Source organism: Indicator indicator, chromosome 7 (genome assembly GCF_027791375.1).
Source record: "Indicator indicator isolate 239-I01 chromosome 7, UM_Iind_1.1, whole genome shotgun sequence".
Classification (NCBI taxonomy): domain Eukaryota; kingdom Metazoa; phylum Chordata; class Aves; order Piciformes; family Indicatoridae; genus Indicator; species Indicator indicator.
In genome coordinates this window covers 27920135-27938980 of record NC_072016.1, presented here as the reverse complement: position 1 = coordinate 27938980, position 18846 = coordinate 27920135, and the positions used below count along the sequence as shown (strand labels likewise).

General features: G+C 39.8%; 1 protein-coding gene across 1 annotated transcript in view; it reads right to left on the bottom strand.

The window, feature by feature from the left end:
• Positions 1-1084: 1084 nt before the first annotated feature.
• The window catches only part of BICC1 (BicC family RNA binding protein 1), a 107175-nt gene continuing 89413 nt past the window's right edge, over positions 1085-18846 (bottom strand). The window contains exons 10-21 of the mRNA XM_054382460.1: positions 17749-17935; positions 15855-16013; positions 15320-15516; positions 14882-15023; positions 13886-14042; positions 11509-11674; positions 10197-10236; positions 9396-9550; positions 8119-8275; positions 6051-6211; positions 3681-3780; positions 1085-1215 (exon numbers count right to left, since the gene is read on the bottom strand). Coding sequence (XP_054238435.1) covers positions 1085-1215; positions 3681-3780; positions 6051-6211; positions 8119-8275; positions 9396-9550; positions 10197-10236; positions 11509-11674; positions 13886-14042; positions 14882-15023; positions 15320-15516; positions 15855-16013; positions 17749-17935 — 1752 coding nt within the window. The remainder of the gene's footprint in view (positions 1216-3680; positions 3781-6050; positions 6212-8118; positions 8276-9395; positions 9551-10196; positions 10237-11508; positions 11675-13885; positions 14043-14881; positions 15024-15319; positions 15517-15854; positions 16014-17748; positions 17936-18846) is intronic.

Here is an 18846-nt window from a genome sequence, read left to right as displayed (position 1 = left end):
TTATGTAGGTCGCTTAATTGCTGCATGCATAGTCATGTAAGTAATACGTGTCATTTATTAAATGGCAACAGTGCTGTCTTGTCAAATTAATGAGTCATCTGTTTAATCAAACTGACAGCCCAGAGCTCCAGTTTGATGAATGCCTTTCATTCTCTACCATAAAGCTGTAGTAGATCAGTTTAATCTGTTATGTATTGTAGGTGTATAGAATCTAAAAATAGAAGTCTGATATAAATAAATGTCCCTTAGTGGCAGGGTACTAAAAACAGCCCTTTGCTTTGAGACAACCATTAAAAACAGTTTTAGCATAACAGGCAGCAGTTAAATATGACAACTGCAAAGGGTTAATATTGCAAGGTCCATTTTGGTCTTTCATTGCATCTGTTACAGTGAGAGAGTATTACTGCAAGCAGCATTAGACTGCTTCAGAAGAACGTAACAGGACTGGTCTACTACCAAGTGCCTTAACTTTGGAACAATCTCTTCAGATAACTACCTGGGAGACAGAGAGGGGAAACGAAACTGCATAAGAACCAGTTTCTAGTACCATTATAGTGAGATGTGACTTAATGCAGGAACACCTGAAAAAAAATTTGATTAGTGCCAATATAAAAATTGATATGGAAATGAAAGAGAAAAATTTCCACAGGACAAGAAGTCAGAACATGTAAAGTGCAGAAAGACCTCAATAATTATTTTAAGCAGTACCAGAAAAATCCATCTTGATAAAACCAAAACATATGCTCTCTGGCATCCCAACTCTTCGTTCCTCCTTCATTCAAAGTAAAAATTCAGTGCATACATTATAGTTATAGGTAATAAAATACTAAACAAAGAACCCTATATTATTATTATTATTATTGCAAATTTTGTCCAATCTACATGAGTAAAATGTAACCCATATTTGGTGTTTTCAAAGACAGACAAAATGTGTTTTCTCTTGATTTTTGGCACAATATTGTGCAGACAAAACTCTTTGGTCCTTGACACCCAAACTCCCAAAGTGCAGAGGGTGGTGTGCAGTGAAGGCTGTCCACAGGATTGCCATGTCCATCTTTACAGCTGACCAAGTCACAACTTACTGCTACCAGCGACCGCTGACACTAGCAATGTCTGAATGATACTGACGCGGCAGTCTTCCACTAGCTCCACCTTCCAGGAAGGAGGCACGCATGTTGGATGGGTCAAAGAGCTTCCTTCGGTTTTTATTCAGTTCTAGAAAGGTCACACAAAACATCTCTGATCAGAAAATTAATTACAGTGTGTTGATCAAAACCAAAAGAAAAAACTTCTATTTAAACAAAATATTGCAGAATGTTAGGGGTTGGAAGGGACCTCAAAAGATCATCCAGTCCAAACTCCTTGCTAGAGCAGGACCTCCTAAAGCAGGTCACTCTGAAACACATCCAGGCAGGTTCTGAACGTCTCCAGAGAATAAGACTCCACAATCTCTCCGGGCAACCCTTTCCAGACAGCTGCCACCCTCATAGTGAAAAAGTTTTTCCTTATGTTCACATGGAACCTCCTGTGCTCCAGCTTGCACTTGTCCCTTGTCCTGTCATTGGACATCACTGAGAAGAGCCTGGCTCCATCCTCCTGCCACTCACCCTTCAAATCTTCATAAACATAAATGAGGTTGTCCCTCAGTCTCCTCCAAGCTAAAGAGACCCAGCTCCCTCAAGTCTCTCCTCATAAGGGAGATGTTCCTCTCCCTTCACCATCTTTGTGGCTCTGCACTGGACTCTTCCAAGCAGTTTCCTGAGGTCCTTCTTGAGATGAGGGACCCAGAACTGGACACAATATTCCAGATGCAGCCTCACAAGGGCACATGGAGAAAGAAATTAAATCAGTGCATTCCAAGAACCCCCTGGGATGCAGGCATCTATTTGGTGTGGTTGTCATTTGGCACTCGTATGCCATGGAGCAAGGAACATTTTGCGATATTGATTTAGAGCAAATTGATATAGCTGAAACACTTCAAGGTAGCCAATGTATGGCTGCAGAAAACCCACACAATGTAAACTGAGATGACAGAAAAGCTGATTAGGATCTTGATCATTTCCTGATGCGCACCTCTTTAAACACAACATTGAAGCAATATTTCAGTAAGAACTTTCAGGAAAAAAAAAAAAAAAAAGATGCTCACCCCTCACTCAATCCTGCACCCTAAGCTTATATTAATGATTGCTCATCCAAAATGTTTTTCTGTTCCCCACTTTTCTATTCTTGTAAACAAACTCCACAATAGCTACAAATGGCTGAAAGATTAGAGATTTCATGACTGCTGTTGCATCAAGTACACTGCATTTTTATCCCCTTTATGCTGCAATTTTAAATTCACAAAGAAACATTTACTAGTGGCATCTGTAGAAGAGATGCAAGTAGAGGGAAAAAAAAAAGACAGTCTGAGTGCTAGAATGAAGCATCTGCAAAAAATTCCTGTGATGATACATATGGATTTCCTAGGCAATGGTAAGGCACTCATATGTAATATGAAATTTCGTGCTATTTATTACAGCTAGAAAAAAAAACCAGACCTAAGTAGGCAGTGTATACAACACCACCATGGAAGACATTACATTTGGCTTTCATCTTTCTGCATACAAACATGACCTTTTAATTACAGCTGTTTGGAAGAATTCCAAATAAGAGTCATGTTTCTTTTCAAATCTACACATTTGTCAGAAACCACTGGCCTTGGGGGAGAACAAACCCAAAAAACCCTAAACAAATAAAAGCAAACCAAAACCACAGTCCTACCAAATCAGGCAGCTGTCATCAGTAGGATGATTGCTCTGCTAATCAATAAAGAGGGAGACATAGAAACAAGAGCTTGAAAATGCTGTTTCTGACAAGTATGTAGTACCATGCAGACTCTGCAGAGCCTGTTTCTCATCCTATCACTACAGGCTTGTATAAACAGTCCCTCTGCAGCCTTCTTGTAGGTCCCCTTCAGGTACCGGAAGGCTGCTGTTAGATCTCCTCAGAGCCTTTTCTTCTCCAGGCTGAACAACCCCAATTCCCTCAACCTGTTGTCACAGGAGAGGTGTTCCAGGCCCCTGATGATTTTCATGGCCCTTCTCTGGACCTGCTCCATCAGGTCCATGTACCTTTTGTGTTGGGGGCCCCATAGCTGGACATGTACTCCACATGAGGTCTCAGAGTAAAGTGGTGGGAATCACCTCTCAACCTGCTGGCCACACTTCTTTTGACGCAGCCCAGGATGCCATTGGCCTTCTGACTGCAAGTGCACACTGTCGGCTGACGTCCAGCTTCTCATCCACCACCACCTGTGTTCTTTCTGCAGGACTGCTCTTAATTTCATCATTCTCCAGACTGGACTGATGTTAAAGATTGTGCCGACCTAGGTGCGGGACCTTACAGATGGCCTTACTGAACCTGATGACACTTTCCTCAGCCCACCTCTCCAGCCTGTCCAGGTCTCTCTGGATGGCACCCATCCCATCCTTCAGACTTACCAACCGCACCACTCAGCTTGGTATCATCTGTAAACTTGCTGAGGGCGCCTTCATCTGGCAATCAGTATCATTGAAGATATTGAACAGCACTGGTCCCAGTACAGACCTTTGAAGGACACCATTTGTCAACTATAAACCCACAACTCAAGTGAGAACACAAACAAAACTTAAAACCAACAAGTCATAATCTGCATTACTTACCTGAGATTGCAAGCAGCATTTTCCTCCTAGCACCGAATGTGGTAATTCCCAACTCTTTCAAATCCTGATCAGTAAGAGTAAGGAATGTCTGCAGATCAATCTAGAGTAAAAAAAAAAAAAAAAAAAAAAAAAAAAAAAAAAAAAAAAAAGAAAATTATGCAAACTAGGTTTCTCCTCAGAAGTATTAAGCTATAAGGTGGTTCGGCATAGCTTAATTTCTTTTCCCTGCTGTGTTTCATAGTTACTCTGCCAAGCTATTCCTAATCTTATTTGCGACTTGAGATGTTGAGTATTTACCACAATTGCTTGGAACAGCCAAGCTTATGTCTGCAGATATGAGAGGTTCTTCAGACTCTAGTAGGTTAGCAGAGGATGGTTGCTCAACTATTGGTGACGTTTCACTTAAAGCACTAAGTATTTTATAGCATTCCCAAGCATGTGCAGGTATATAAATTTTGGGGGGTTCTGCTCCCAATACAATTCATAAAAACATAATGGAAAATTTAGTTTTCTTGCTGGTCAAACTGCTTGGCTCATCTCACACCTACTCAGCAGCTCTTGAAAGAAAAAAACAAAATGAAAAAAAAAATCTATCAAACAAACCCCATCTTTAGTGTTAGAAACCAGCACAAATCTCTCTCCTTTTTAGGAAAACAGCTAAGATCCTAGGAAAGGATTAATGACTGGAAAACATGGGTATTAGGGAACACACAGGAGAGTACAGAGGAAATAAACCTGAGGAACTGTGCACAGAATTAACTGAGGCACAGCTGGATTTATTTGTGCAGATTGAGGATTGAGCTTGCCACTTACAGACTGGTGGCACACAATCCCATGCTGGTGTCTATCCCACATCTGTCAGTGTTATGCTTTGCAACTCAAAAAATGTTCAGGAGCTCAGGTACAGCCAGCTCCTAAGCACTTTTGTGCAGTACTGCACAGAAATAAAACTCGCCCATGGCACTTCAGCAGCATGATTAGAGATAAGAAATGCTGGCAGGAAATGAACCAGATCCAGATGTCCCTGGACTGATACAACAGCAGTACACTTCAGTGGGCTCAGAACGATTCTGTGAGCGCAGACAGAAGTGACTTAGTGCACAGGAGAGGGTACACATTGACCTCATGTCTGTCCTTGCAGGAGCATCATACACACTTGAATGTGTCCCTGGTGTGTGCAGTTTCCCTCTTGTAGAAGCAATTGTGAAGCTATATATTTGCACAACAGAGCAATGCAAGCAACATGAATGGAAGGTCCTGTTATGAGAGTTTGTTCTTCATGAACACATGCATAGTTTTCTTCATGATGTCAATCTGTGTAAGAACCCATTTTGTGTGGTCTAGGAAGAGAACACATGCATAATCAAGACGAGCAACTGATACAGAGCTCACTGCTGATAAAGATGCAAAACAGACATATGGGTCCAGGACACAGGAAGATGCCACATCCAGCTGTGGTCCTTCCCTTGTATCATGTGAGATACTGACAACCCCTGCAGACATCTGTTTTGCTCCCTAGTACACTCAGTTCCAGCAGCATGACACAAAGAGCTTCCCACAAAACAACAGTGCTTGCAGGACAAGCTTTGGGGCTCTGTGTCTAAGACTGTAACTCTGGCAGCTGGGCTTACTCCACTTCTGTGACATGGCTGAATCTGTCAGCGCAATGAAGTATCTGCAGATAACCAAGTTAGCTCCACCTATATAGCATTCTACAGATATGAATTACTACCACCTGGACTAAATTAATCAGTGTGGAGCTGGAAAGTTCCCACAGATGACTATGTCTCCCTCTTGGGAGTGGATCAAAGAAAGTCAACGAGCACACAGGTGGAGAGGGACAGATATATGTGACCCCAGCACCATCTGAAACAAGATGTTACTACTGAATGCAGACTAGATTTCTAGAACCTACACAAGAAGCTGACCAAAAGCCATTAAATTCTAGTTACCATCCTAGATCACAATTAGGAGCCAAAGTTTAAACCTCAAACCAGCCTGGACACGTTCCTATGTCACCTTTTTCAGGTGAACCTGTCTTGGCAGAGGGCTTGGCCTTGATCTCCAGGGGTCCAATCCAACCCCTACCATACTGTGATACTCTGACTGTGATACTGTGAATTAAAAAAAAAAAATCCCACAAGCCTAGTTTAATTCTTAAAGTACAAATAAAAGCCACAGGAGATAACAGTACTCATGTCCAGGCTAGCTACCTGAAAATTGAAAGATGTACGATGTAGCTTTGAATGAACAGTTCATGAAAATCCAGTCACAGAGTGAGACTTCTTAGTGGCTTTGGTCAAGAGACAGAACAACTGCTGCTGGAAAACATGCTATAAATGCAAAGATGTCTTTTAAAGGAACACTAACCTCTTGCTGTTGGAATATATCTGTGTATTTCCCCAAACCAAGTTTGCTGAACAGCTCAGGCAGATCAGATCCCTTGAATAAACTGTTCAGGTTACAGCCATTGCTTCCCATCAGTGAGGAAATGCAGTCCATGTAATTACTGCTACTGAGATAGTGTTCAGCTGAAAGGCAAGAAGTGCACTTTTTAGTCACATGACAGAGTGCACAATTTTCTGTCATATCAGCGTTGTACTCACATCATTAACAAATTTCTAAATCTTTAGTATTCAGAAAAACAAAAAGACTCTCAATGGTGTGAGAGAATGAACAGCATAAAGCAAACTTAGTGTTAAGTTCCAGTATTTGTTTTCTATAGAAAACTGTTTGGGTAAACCTTCCAGGCACTAAAATCGCATTGTGTGAACCCTGACAAACACAAGTCAGGAACCCATACAGGGGAAAAAGACCCCATTGCTTTTCCTTCTCTTAAGCTCTCTCCTCTTTTCTGTAGTGTTTTAGAAAACACCACGGCACATAGATGCAACCAACCCCTTTTTGGTCTTAGGCTGGGGAGAAAACCATGCTGGAGCAATTCCTGGTAAAAGAACTATATAGTAGCAACATGGTTTCGCTGTTAGTTTAATACAAACAAACCTCAAATGCAAGAGTTTTACAAAAGACTAGAACTGGAAACACGCTCCCTATGGCATTTTAAATTACACTCCTAAATTGTTGCATACTTAAAAGAAGTTTCCAGGTGAAATTCTTCAAACACCAAATAAAACTGATCTGGCAATGCAATCCCTCTCCTCTGTGTGCATACCCATAGCATGTAACTATATAGTTCAAAATCGTTTCCTTTATGCTGCCTAAGACCAGGATTTCTGCAAACTGAGCTGTGGTTAGTCTTCCCCTCCCTTACTACAGACACAGGGGAAGAGTAACAGTGAATGCATCAGAGGGTTGCAGGGGGTAAAGGATACTTTTCCAGGAAAATAAAGATTGTACCTGAGACTTTTGCTATGCCCTTCACAGTAGAATGCCAATAGAATGTGCAAATCACCATTTTCCATAACTGGCTATGTTAGATCTCTTATTTTCTGGGCACAAACTAATTAGAAGCATTTGGGAACTGGTTTATGGAGTTTGGAGAATTGCTATCAACTGCAGCTCCAGCTTGAAAAAGAGTGAATTGCTCAATTTTGAAAATGTTAACATTAAATTTTGAGGAAAGAAGCAATAACCAAGTTGATTATTTTAGACTTTAAAAGGTGGTGCTCAATTTCTTCACTATTCAGACTAAAATAACACTAAAAGTACTCAGTCAAAAATTCAAGTATACTAACCATGAATATTTTCCAATTGAAACTATCCTTTTTTAGGATGTCCACTGCTACCTGTGTACTTAGCGGGTAATCTGGGATTAAGGCTTTAGTCACCTTTACAAGAAAAATACACAAAAATACAACCTAACTGTAATATTTATTTCACCATAATGCAGTGAGCTGGTATGGACTGGTATTCTCTACCTTCAATTTGAACTCTTTCAAAAAGACATATATTAAGTTACTAAAAAGACAGTTTCAAAGAGTTCAACTCAAATTTTTAATTTGTAAGTTTTAAACGTTGTTTAAAAAGTGATTACAAAATATAGTCTGTATCCATAGAAACCAGTGTTTAAAATCATGTGCTAGGCTTTGCCAAACAGACATTGTCATCTTTTAGCACCATAAAGAGAATCACAATTTAAAATTGAGTATCTACACAGATCATGACTTCTCCACCAGTGAGCAAATAGCCCAGTAACAACCTGGCTGTTGTTGTTGTTGCATTGGTAAGAGATCAGAAATAAGCTTTTATACAGGTCTGTTTACAGCGCACCTTAAGAAAACCCTACAAACACAGTAAAGAGCTTTCATCAAGAATATCTTGCATTTAAGAAGTTTCCTTTTGGACCATTATTTGTATATAAGGTTGCACAATCTTGCATTGCTTTCACTTGAGACCAGGAAACATTTAGAGAAAAGTAAATATGAATTGATTCCAATGATTATTTATTTCTTAACTCAGATCTTAAGAAATTACCCACCTGATTTATTCTGTTTCCGTTTGGGGCTGCCAATAGAGGAGACAAATTCATTATGAGCTGTGGGTCCAAGCCCATTACGATCTCTCCAGTTATCAGATTCGCTGCCACTTCCCAGGTGCTCCCGGCTGTTGGATCGTGAGAGAGACATTGATGAACCCTGCAAAGCACAAAAAAGAAAATCTGGGCTGAAAATAGAAGTTTCATTGTGATGCAGATATTTTCTTTGAAGCAGCTTACTTAAAAAAACCAACAGCTTTTAATGCTTGCAAGTATTATTTTAGCAACTGATCAATGGTCAAGGGAGCATATCAGAACATCTATCTGAAACTAAGTGGATCAAGTACATAATAATAATAATATTGTGCACAATAGAACAACAATTCTGCAACAGTCTGAGTTTGTGGATTCTTTTTCCATTTACAGGAATATGAAAATTTATTTTTTAAAGTACTAATTATCAACTCTCATCACTGTGGGTCAGAATGTTCAAAGAGAAGGCAACAGTATTCCCTGAATGCAGCAGTTAACTATGGATTTGGCTGAGGATATACCTATAAAAAGATGGGTATTACTGATACCACATACTTATGTAAACTAAAAGTTGTGGAACCAAACGAACAATTTTATTCCATACACCTGCATCAAAGTCCAATTGCAAAACATAACTCAGCAATCTTTTATACAGTTTGGGAAAAGAAACACCACTGAAGGAAAAATGGAAAAGCTCCCTGGCACTGGGCAAAACTGAGTAGTTGTGAGCTAGGGTTAGCATGCCTCAACAAATGAAGAAAGGCAATAACTGACTTCAGGTCTTACAGAAGAGCAAAAAGAGACAGGGCAGATGATACCAAGCTGAGGGGTGCAGTTGGTAAGTCTGAAGGATGCCATCCAGAGGGAGCTGGACAGGAGAATCTCATGAGATTCGATTATGCAAAGTGTAAGGTCCTGCACTGAAGTCTGGGCAGTCCTAGGTATCAGTCCTGGCTGGGGCTGAAGAAATTGAGAGCAGCCATGCAGAAAAGAATTTTGGGGTGCTGGTGGATGAGAAGCTGGACATGAGCCAACACTGTGTGCTTGCAGCAGAAATGGTATCCTGGGCTACATCAAAAGAAGTTTAAGTTTCTTTAAGCATATAGAAACTTCCAGAAAGCTACAGTAAAACTGATAAAGCAGATATAACTTTGAGAGTTGAGCTGAAAGCATTTAGATATTTGTCAAGAGAAGCAACAGTATCATTCACCAGAAATAACCTTTCATTACTGTATAGTTTTTTGTACCTCGTATGTAGTGGTCATCGATGGCTTGTATGATACATGGTTCGCTCTTCTTAGTTCCTTGATAGTTTCTGCAGGCATAGATTTGGAGAATCCCAAACCACTCCATGTATTTGTTGGTGTTCTCACTTCCGTAACAACTGGCTTCTTTAACATAGCTGAAAAAAGAGAGACATCACTAAATCTCACCCTTAGTAAAGGTACTGAGGTGATAATCCTGATGTCATCTATGCTAACAGACTTCAACCCAGCAGATGGTCAAGTCTGATCACCTCCAGTTGCTACACAGCTTGAATACCACCCTTCCTTGAAATAATTTACTATGTCACTTGACAGTTAAACCCCATAGGCCTGCAAGGAAGCCAAAAAACTCCTATCTGTTTTAGAAAGGGGGTTTTCTGGTTTTCTTTTGCTGTGGGTGTATTTGGTTTATTTTTCAACAGGGTCAAAGATACAGTTAAGCTCATTATCCATTCTGTAACTTAATTTATCCCTGAAATGAAGAGTAAATTCACTAATTTAACAAAGATGTTAAAGTTTAATTTGCTTCCAAGTAAAACCAGTATTACAGCTATGAGGCCTCATTCACATCACACATAGGGCATCCCATCTGCAAGTTGTTTATACTGTATTTCATACTCTGTTGGTATTAAGAAATTTTTGGAATGTGAAACCTAAACCACAAATGTTTTACTATCAGTTTTAGATTTGATTAAAAAAAACCAACCAAATTTTAAAACAAACTTCAGAAGATTCTTTCAGATGCGTGCTAAACTTTCCAGAAGTCACTGTTTATCCACATACCTTTGGTTGCTAGTAGCTTCTTCTGTTCATAGTCAAATGCCTAAAAGTTAAACAGGCAGAAGGTAGCTTAATGGCCATTCTAACTAAATGTCATTTTAGTAGTCAGCTCTTTGGAAAAACAAAGGTTTTGATAGTAGTCAGTGAGTATATCTAGGAGAAACCTGAACTACAGCATGGTAATTTGACTGTGGTCCAGTAGGAGCCACAGAGTGCTTGCTCAAACATAAATAACTATTTAAAACAACTACCTGATACCCACTTGAGTGAGGCTACAGCAGCATTTACAAACTGTTTAGGCAAAAAATATTTGTATTAAAATGTTTTTCAAGCGCAGTCTGTTAATCATCAGTTGCTAGAATTTAAAACATTCTTCCAGTACAAGAAGATATTTTTTTTATACATATATATATAAATAACTTTTTTGTACAACTCTAGGTACTACAGTAATTTTTCATAATGTTTCAAATTGAGTTCTTCTCCATGCACCCTTCCTCTAAATGGAAAATTTTTGATAATATTAAAAAAACAAACAAACAAGCTGGTATTTGTGCTACTTATGGCAATGGAAAATTTGAAATGTACATATCTTTGGTTAAGTACGTTCATTTTTTTAATTATGGATTAGCAAGTCTAACACACAAAGCTACCAAAAAAAGAAGGAAAAAAAAAAGTAGTGTTTAGCCTGAAGTATTAAATACACTACGTAAAATAACTTGAGGAACAACTAAGAGCTGCAAAACATTAACCTTAGTCTTGTCCCACTATTCCATGTTGATCTGTACTAAAACCTATTCTGTTACTACTATTCGGCAGTCAAAGGGGTCTCTTTACAAGAACGTGGAAGTAGGTTATAGCATAGTAGTGAGCTGTAGTTAATGAAGTAGGAAGACAAAAAACAAAGGAGAATATGTACAGACCCACAGCTGTAAAGCAAAACCAGTGTAGTTACTCCGGTAAATCCCCCTCTATATGAACCTGAAGCAGTGTTGACACTGCTATTGAAAAGTGGCGAATTGTAACAAAAGTTGTACATACAATTATCTCTTCTCAAAACAGTATTTTTTTTTTTTAACGTACAAATGATGCCTGTGTAGACTAATTTAGCTGTTCACTTCATTTATTGCTCAACAGAAGGAAAAGGGCTTTGCTGCCTTCAAGACTTACGTGATAACTCTTTTCAACTGCTTTGTTGGGAAATGCTTTTACTCAGGCAAGTCATGCTAGTAGTCAAGTCACTTTTTCATTCCATGGCAATTTGACTTTGCATTTATCAGCTTTTGTGCTAGGTTTGGGGTCATTCAGGGAAATGTACCTGCATGTTTACATATGATGGCTGTGGAGCCAGACGTGCTCTTTCAGAGTTCTGCTGGGCAGCTGCTGCTCGCTCTGCTGCCCGCTCACTTCCAGGAGCCTTTTTATCAGCCATGGGACTTTCAGAAGCACTTAACTCTGCATCTGAGAGTAGCCTCTCTGCAGTACTGTGGGGGCAAAAAATCAGGATTAACTGCAGCCCTCTTTTTCACAAGCAGACTTTGATAATTGCAAAAAGGCAATTTTGATAACTGAGTTTTAACCTGTTTGGCAGCAAAATTCAAGAAATATCATTTTGGATCAGAGAACCATAGAATGGCAGGGATTTGAAGACAGCTCTGGAAATTATCTAATCCAACCCCCTTGCGAAAGTACAAAACACATCCAGGCAGGTTTTGAGTGAACAACCTCTCTGGGAAGCCTGTTCTATTAATAAGCATTGATAAGATCCCCACCCAGTCTTCTCATTTCCAGGCTAACCAGCCCCAGGTCTCTCAGCCTCTCCTTGTAAGCGACATGCTCTGGTCCCCATGGACCTCCGTTGGACTTTCCAGTACTTCACTGTCCTCCTTGAACTGGGGAGCCATAAACTGGTCACAATACTCCATCTTCCACCTCACCAGGGCAGATTAGAGAAGAAGAGCCTCTCATGACCAGCTGGCCATGCTATTCTTGATGTACCCCAGGAGCTTGCTGGCCTTATTGGCCATGAGGGCACATGGCCAGCTCACAGTGAACTTGCCCACCAGCACTCCCAAGTCCTTCTCTGCAGATCTGCTTTCCAGCAGGTCAACCCCTAACCCGTACTGGTGCAGAGGGTTATTCCTCCCCAGGTGCAGGACCCTACACTTGCTCTTGATGAAGCTCAAGAGTTTCATCTCTGCTCAGCTCCCTAGCCTGTCCAAGTCTTGATGCACAGCACAGACTTCTGGTGTGTCAGCCACTCCTCCCAGGTTTGTATCATCAGCAAACTTGATGAGTACACTGTTCTGTCATCCAGGTTGTTGATGAATATGTTGGACAACACTGGACTCACAGCCACCACTAGCCACAGGTTTTCAACTAGACACTGCACCACTGATCACAATCCTCTGTGCTCTGTCAGTCAACCAGTTCTCAACCCACTCATCTAACTTACACCTCCTGAGCTTACCTATGAGGAGTTATAGCAGACAGTGTCAAAAGTCAGTGCTCTCCCCTCATCTACCCAGCTAGTCATATCATCACAGAAGCTATCAGACTGGTCATGCATGATTTCCCCTTCATGAATCCATGCTGACTATTACTGATAATCTTCTTTTCCACCATGTTTAAGCCTTTCTTGGGCCAACTGTTCTAACACTGATAGCAGTAGGATAAAGACAGATGCATAACGGGGACTAAGAAAAGTAACAGGGGTCCTACTTGCTTTTAGAGCTCCAATAATTGAAGTCCTACATGCCAAGGCATGTCTTAATATAATCTTCTTTCTAAAAATCTGCCACATTTTATTTCTATGCTAAGAGAGTACAAACTCTTACTTCAGAGCAAAGACAGTGTTTGAGATGCTGTAGACTACCCTAGAAAAACATTCTAAGGAAACTGTGAGCACTGCATCCTCAACGAAAGAACAAAATGTAGAAACAATCAACTGACAAACAACTGAGTCTGATTAGCAGGAATCCTTGGATTTATAAACTGTCAGAGCAGAAATAATGAAATGCACATTACAGCTTTAACAGTGTAAATAAAGGTGGGAAGAGAAAATATGCATCTAAAAGCAGTGATGATAAACAGTTCCCTAAAGGAACAGTGAAAGCACTACTTAAAAGTAGATCGGTCAAAACATTGTGTTAAGCACAAAACCTATGTTGCCAAGACATATTATGACTCAAAAGAGCCTATCCCACTGCTTGCTTATAAAAACAAAAACCAAAAAAACAAAATGAAACAAAAATGAACAACCAAACAAGCAAATCCTTGTGACAACTGTTTGAGAACATGCTGTTATGCCCTGAATATCATTTTTCTAAGAAGAAAAAAGCCCCAGGTACACGCAACAGGAAAAATGCTATCAGTTAGGAATTGTTCTCAAAGCAATCAAAAGAAAAAAAAAGAAAGTGCAAATCTTTATCCATACTGCTAGGCAATCCTCAGCATGTTGTGGGAGAGGAAAGGCTTTTTTTTTTTTTTTTCAAATGAAAGGAAAGCATGCAAAGTTTGCAATTATGAGACAAACTGCGGAGAGTATACTAATGCCCCATGTGATTAAAAATCAAGCTGAATTTAAATTAGTTCTTTGAGCGTTTTATGACAGAACCATCCCTTCCCACCTACAAAGAAGAAAGTTTTTTGGACAGTGAAAGTTTCAGTATTCTGTATTTGTACATTTAACTTACTGTAAGTGAGAGTTTTTGGTGCCTTGGAGTAATTCAACTGTTTGTCTCTTTGCACAGGCCTGTTTGGAAGAGCTCATCATCTGCTTTAGATCACTGGTATTCGCTGAATGGGATGGACTTCTTGGCATGCCCACTTCTACAAAAGCATCATTGCAACCTATGAGGCCAATAAAGAGAACAATGAAACAAGAATCCTCTGATGTCCAGTGAACTTATTGAATGAATGACAACGATAGAACAAAATCTGCTCTTCCTCCTCACAGAATTATTTCACATCCCGTTTCAATAAACCTTGCCAGGTGCTCAGATAACTTCTGGAGTAAAAGCTCCCCTCTTAATGTTCAAGTATCTGTAGAATGTATTACAAATATTCATCACCTTAGTTGAGCAATGTACCTTTAATACAAATTAGCATTTCAAATGACTGCAACTCTTAAGAGTATTTTGCAAGGGCAACAAGTCCTCTACACATTTCCTCAACTCTGAAGTGAAACCATCTTTCCCTCCCCTTAAAGGATGACAGGAAATGTTTCTAAAAGGAAGCATAACTGAAATGCTGTTATAAAACATGCAAATACATTTGGCAGTGTCATCTAGATGTGATCTACACAATTTTCTGCAATAACCTTTTCAAAGGTACTGATTGATTCTTTCCTTACATTAAAAAACAAAAATACCATTTTGTTTAAACAGACAGAGATTGTTTTAAGTGATGACGTTAAGCTGCTGTAAAACATAGTAAAATGTTCTTTAGGTTATTTCCCTCTGCCCTTAGAGAATAAATAAGATGTTACATGCACATTTATGTTGACTTAAGGTGTCAACAGAACAGCTTGGATACTACTTCTATTTACTTTCTTTGACATCGTATGTGGGAGATCCAGCAAGATCTTCCTGTGACATGGCTGTAAAACCAATGCACAGGCAGTATTTTATGAACTGTATACAGGCTGCACAAACACTACTAGGCAAAAAGAATAAAACATCAAATCTTACCTTCTGCACTATTTGACTTGGCAGATACTTGTTCTGTGGCACCATGAGTACTTGTCTGTCTTATTGGATCACTGTGGTTTGTGCTCAACACATTTTCTCCTAGTGATGTGGCAGACAGGGCAGCATATTTGATACTTGAGGTCTGAAATAATCGTCAAAAATCACTGAAGGGATTGTTATGCTTAGGGAAATACCGAAAGAATTTCCCTTTCCTATCTCTGCAGGAGCACAAGAAATTAATTCCTGACATAGGAAGACATTATGTTGGACATAGGTCCATTTTTTCCATCTGTAAGTCATATCTTGAAAACACCACTGTTCTACTTCTAAACTTAGCAGCCTTAAGACTCTGCCAATACAGCCAGTTTTCTCTTCCAGCTTTTCTTAGTAGAGGTCTAATACAAACAGATCGGGTTCTCCAGAGATAATGCCACTTACCTTTACATGACCATTTAAAGAAGGTGAGCCTTTTTTACTCTCTGGTGGCATGCCATTAACATGGACTTCAACTGGAGTCAGGCCTGGTGGTGGTGAGGGAGTGTTTTGACTGTAGTTAGGTACTCCAGACAACAGAATACTAGTTAAAGTTGCTTGGGCGGTGGATGGTATCATCAGGTGAGGAATAGCAGAAAAACCTGCAACAAAATCCAGTTCAATAAAAAACTTAAATGGAACATGACTTCCTCATGCATTATAGTACTTTATTAAAGTCCCTCCTTTCATGTAGCTTTGATACATCACTAAACAGGTTTCCCATGCCAAAACTTTGTAGGTTAACATAGTTGTCCATATAAATCAGATGAAAACACTGCATGCAACAGCATAAGTTTCCACTAAGTTTAACTTAAATCCAGATATTCATCTGTGTTAAGAATTAAGGTACTAAAGAACGAATCATTCCAACCTTACCAGATGTCACTCTAATGACTGAGTGCTGCACAGTACATTTAATTCACATTTAACTTCTACCAACCTGTGGCATTTGTGTTAGCAAGAGATGTTGTCCATAATGTGGGACTAGGTGTGCCTGAACTTGGACTCTGCAAAGGACTAACAGAGCTATTAAGAGCATTCAACAGAGAGCTTGGAGCAGTTGAGGTGTTGACTGACAGGGCTGTTGGACCTAAAAGGCCTGCAAAAAAAAACAAACAAACAAACAAACCACAAAAAAACAACCCATTAATTGAATATTTAGCTAAGATTTACCAAAAAAATGTTCAAAAAAGTATTAATTAAAACCAACCAATGAAACCCTCACTGAATTGTGCCAGCAAAGATTTCACAAACAATTTTAACATTAAACCTGTTACTAATTTGATGCATAGAGCACATCAAGAATATGCTCGTTCTTAAGCAGGGAATCCTGTATTCAAGAAGAATTGGAGAATATTTTGTGTCTTTCTACTGGACTCTACTGCTGTAGTAACAAGATTCTCTTCTCTCCATTTATTAGGTGATAGAATGAGAAGAAATCACCTGACATTGTGCCAGGGGAGGTTTAGTTTGGATACTAGGAAAAATTTCTTTACTGGAAGAGTGATCAGGTATTTGAACAGGCTGTCCAGGGAGCTGGTGGTGCCACCATCCCTGAAGATGTTCAAGAAACATGTGGATAAGGCACCTGGCAACATGGTTGAGTGGCCATAGTGGTGGTGGATCAACAGTTGAACTTGATGATCTTGGAAGTCTTTTCCAACCCAAACAAGCCTTTACCCCACCACCCCCTCTACTCCTTCTGGCAAGTTTTTACCCAAGGAATCAACATCTGGGAGACAAGAAAGCAACTGCACTACAAAACCTTACTTTCATTTCAGACATAAATCTTTTTCTGAGAAGATTATTTGAATGAACTACTACTTTCACACTAGGAGCTAGTTAAATTTGTTTATGCATCTTAATACTGACTGAAAATAATTCCCCGAATGCATTGCTTATTCTTAATAAAGCATTCCCTCAAATCAGTTCTTCAGGCCACAGAATTCACAGGGCACTATACTCCAAAGAGGTAAAAAAAAATTCCAACCCTATCCCCAAAGCACAAACATGACCAGAATAGTAATGAAAGCAGCACTAAAAATCAGTCACATGGCACAATTACTTGGCCCCAGGTGAGCCCCAATAAAGCACAGAACTACGCAGCACTCCCAGGGAGCATGACGGTTACACGAGAATTCTGTCAAGATTTGTCACCAAGTTCTTCTGGGATTTTTTGGTTTTCTAAACATTTCTGATAATAAGGTATTTGCAGAACTTGAAAATAAAATGGTGCTTCCCGTCTAGTCTGTGAGCTGCTTCTATAAAATTACTTGAAGATAGAAGGCTTAGGCATTTCTATCCTCAATTCAATATTGTTAAGTAATCTCTAAGCTAGTACTATGTGTTCAGTTACAGCGAGATAGAGCCAGAATGGAAATGTGCTATCAGCTATGTTAACTTCCGTGGTATTGTTGACAGGCTTAAGTACCTAAGTGCAGGGCAATATTGTCAAAGAAAGACATTTCATTTAAAAAGATTCTTCTGAAAGTTGCAAACCCAATATCCTACTTCACCTGGGAGTTGCAACGATATGATCTTAAAGGTCTCTTCCAACCCAAACCATTCTATGAATTTATGAACTTGTGCTTCCCTCCCTTTCAGCTGAATGGTTTATGAGCATCCAGAAGCTTTTCTGCAGAGATCAGTCACACACCTGATTATGGAAGTTTTAGAGGAAGTTTTATAACCACAAGCCCTTGAAAAAAAATAGATGTTCTTGGAATTATTTAATGCTTGAACACAATTCTTCATGCAAAACACATCTAGTCCTTTTTTTCTGGTATGAATTGATGTACCAAAACCCAAAGATATATATAGAATATAAATCATACCAAGCCCGGTGAGTCCTAGTCCTGCTGAGGACAAGATATCCAAACCAGAACAAGAGAGACCAACAGGGCACGAGACAGCGGAGGGACTCGATGCTATGGCCACTCCACTACTTTCAAGTCCTAGGAGACATTTCCTTGCCTCATACATGTTTAAGGCATTTCGTTCAACGCTTTTTACAATCACAGACTGCACAGAAAAAAAGCAAAACAGGAAAACCAATGATTAACACAACTACATAACATGGATCTGCAACACACAACTCTATTAATATGGCATTATAGCTATCAGCAACCTATCAGTGTAAGACAGCAGAGAGTCTGTCAGCAGACTCAGTACATTCAAACTCAGTACCTTTGACGATAAGTTCAGGGATTTTGTATGCATTTCAGAATAATGAAAGACCATTCTGTCTAAGAATAGCAATTATTGTGCTATTTGGTATATGTGACTTGGGGACTTGCTAAATAAGCAAAGCCAAGCTCCTCAGCAGCTTCCCACCACACAAGTTGTAATAACAGTATTTGCTCTGAGGCTGTTAGGTGAAGCGCAGTGAATGTATTTTGATGATTTGTTTTGGTGTACTTTCCTATGGACCAGGGAACAGGACATGTAAGAAAAGCTCCAGCTCTTTCAAAGACATCAGGGGAGAGGAACTGCAGGACATGACTGCTGAGGCTGCACCTTGAATCCTGGGTTCAGTTTTGGATCCCTTGCTCCAAGAAGGACATTGAAGTGCTAGAATGGGTCCAGAGAAGGGCAACAAAACTGGTGAAGGGTGTAGAGCACAAGTCTTATGAGAAGCAGCTGAAGGAAACTGGGGTTAAGCCTGCAGAAAAGGAAGCTGAGAGGAAACCTTCTCATTCTACAATTCCCTGAAAGGAAGTTGGACCCAGATGGGGATTGGTCTCTTCTCCCAAATAACAAGTGACAGGACAAGAGAAAACTGCCTCAAGTTGCATCAAGGGAGGTTTAGGCTGGACATTAGGCAAAATGTCTTTACTGAAAGGGCTGTCAAGCCCTACACCAGGCTGCCCAGGGCAGTGGTAGAGTCACCCTCCGCAGAATCATGGAATTAATGAGGTTGGAAAAGACCTTCC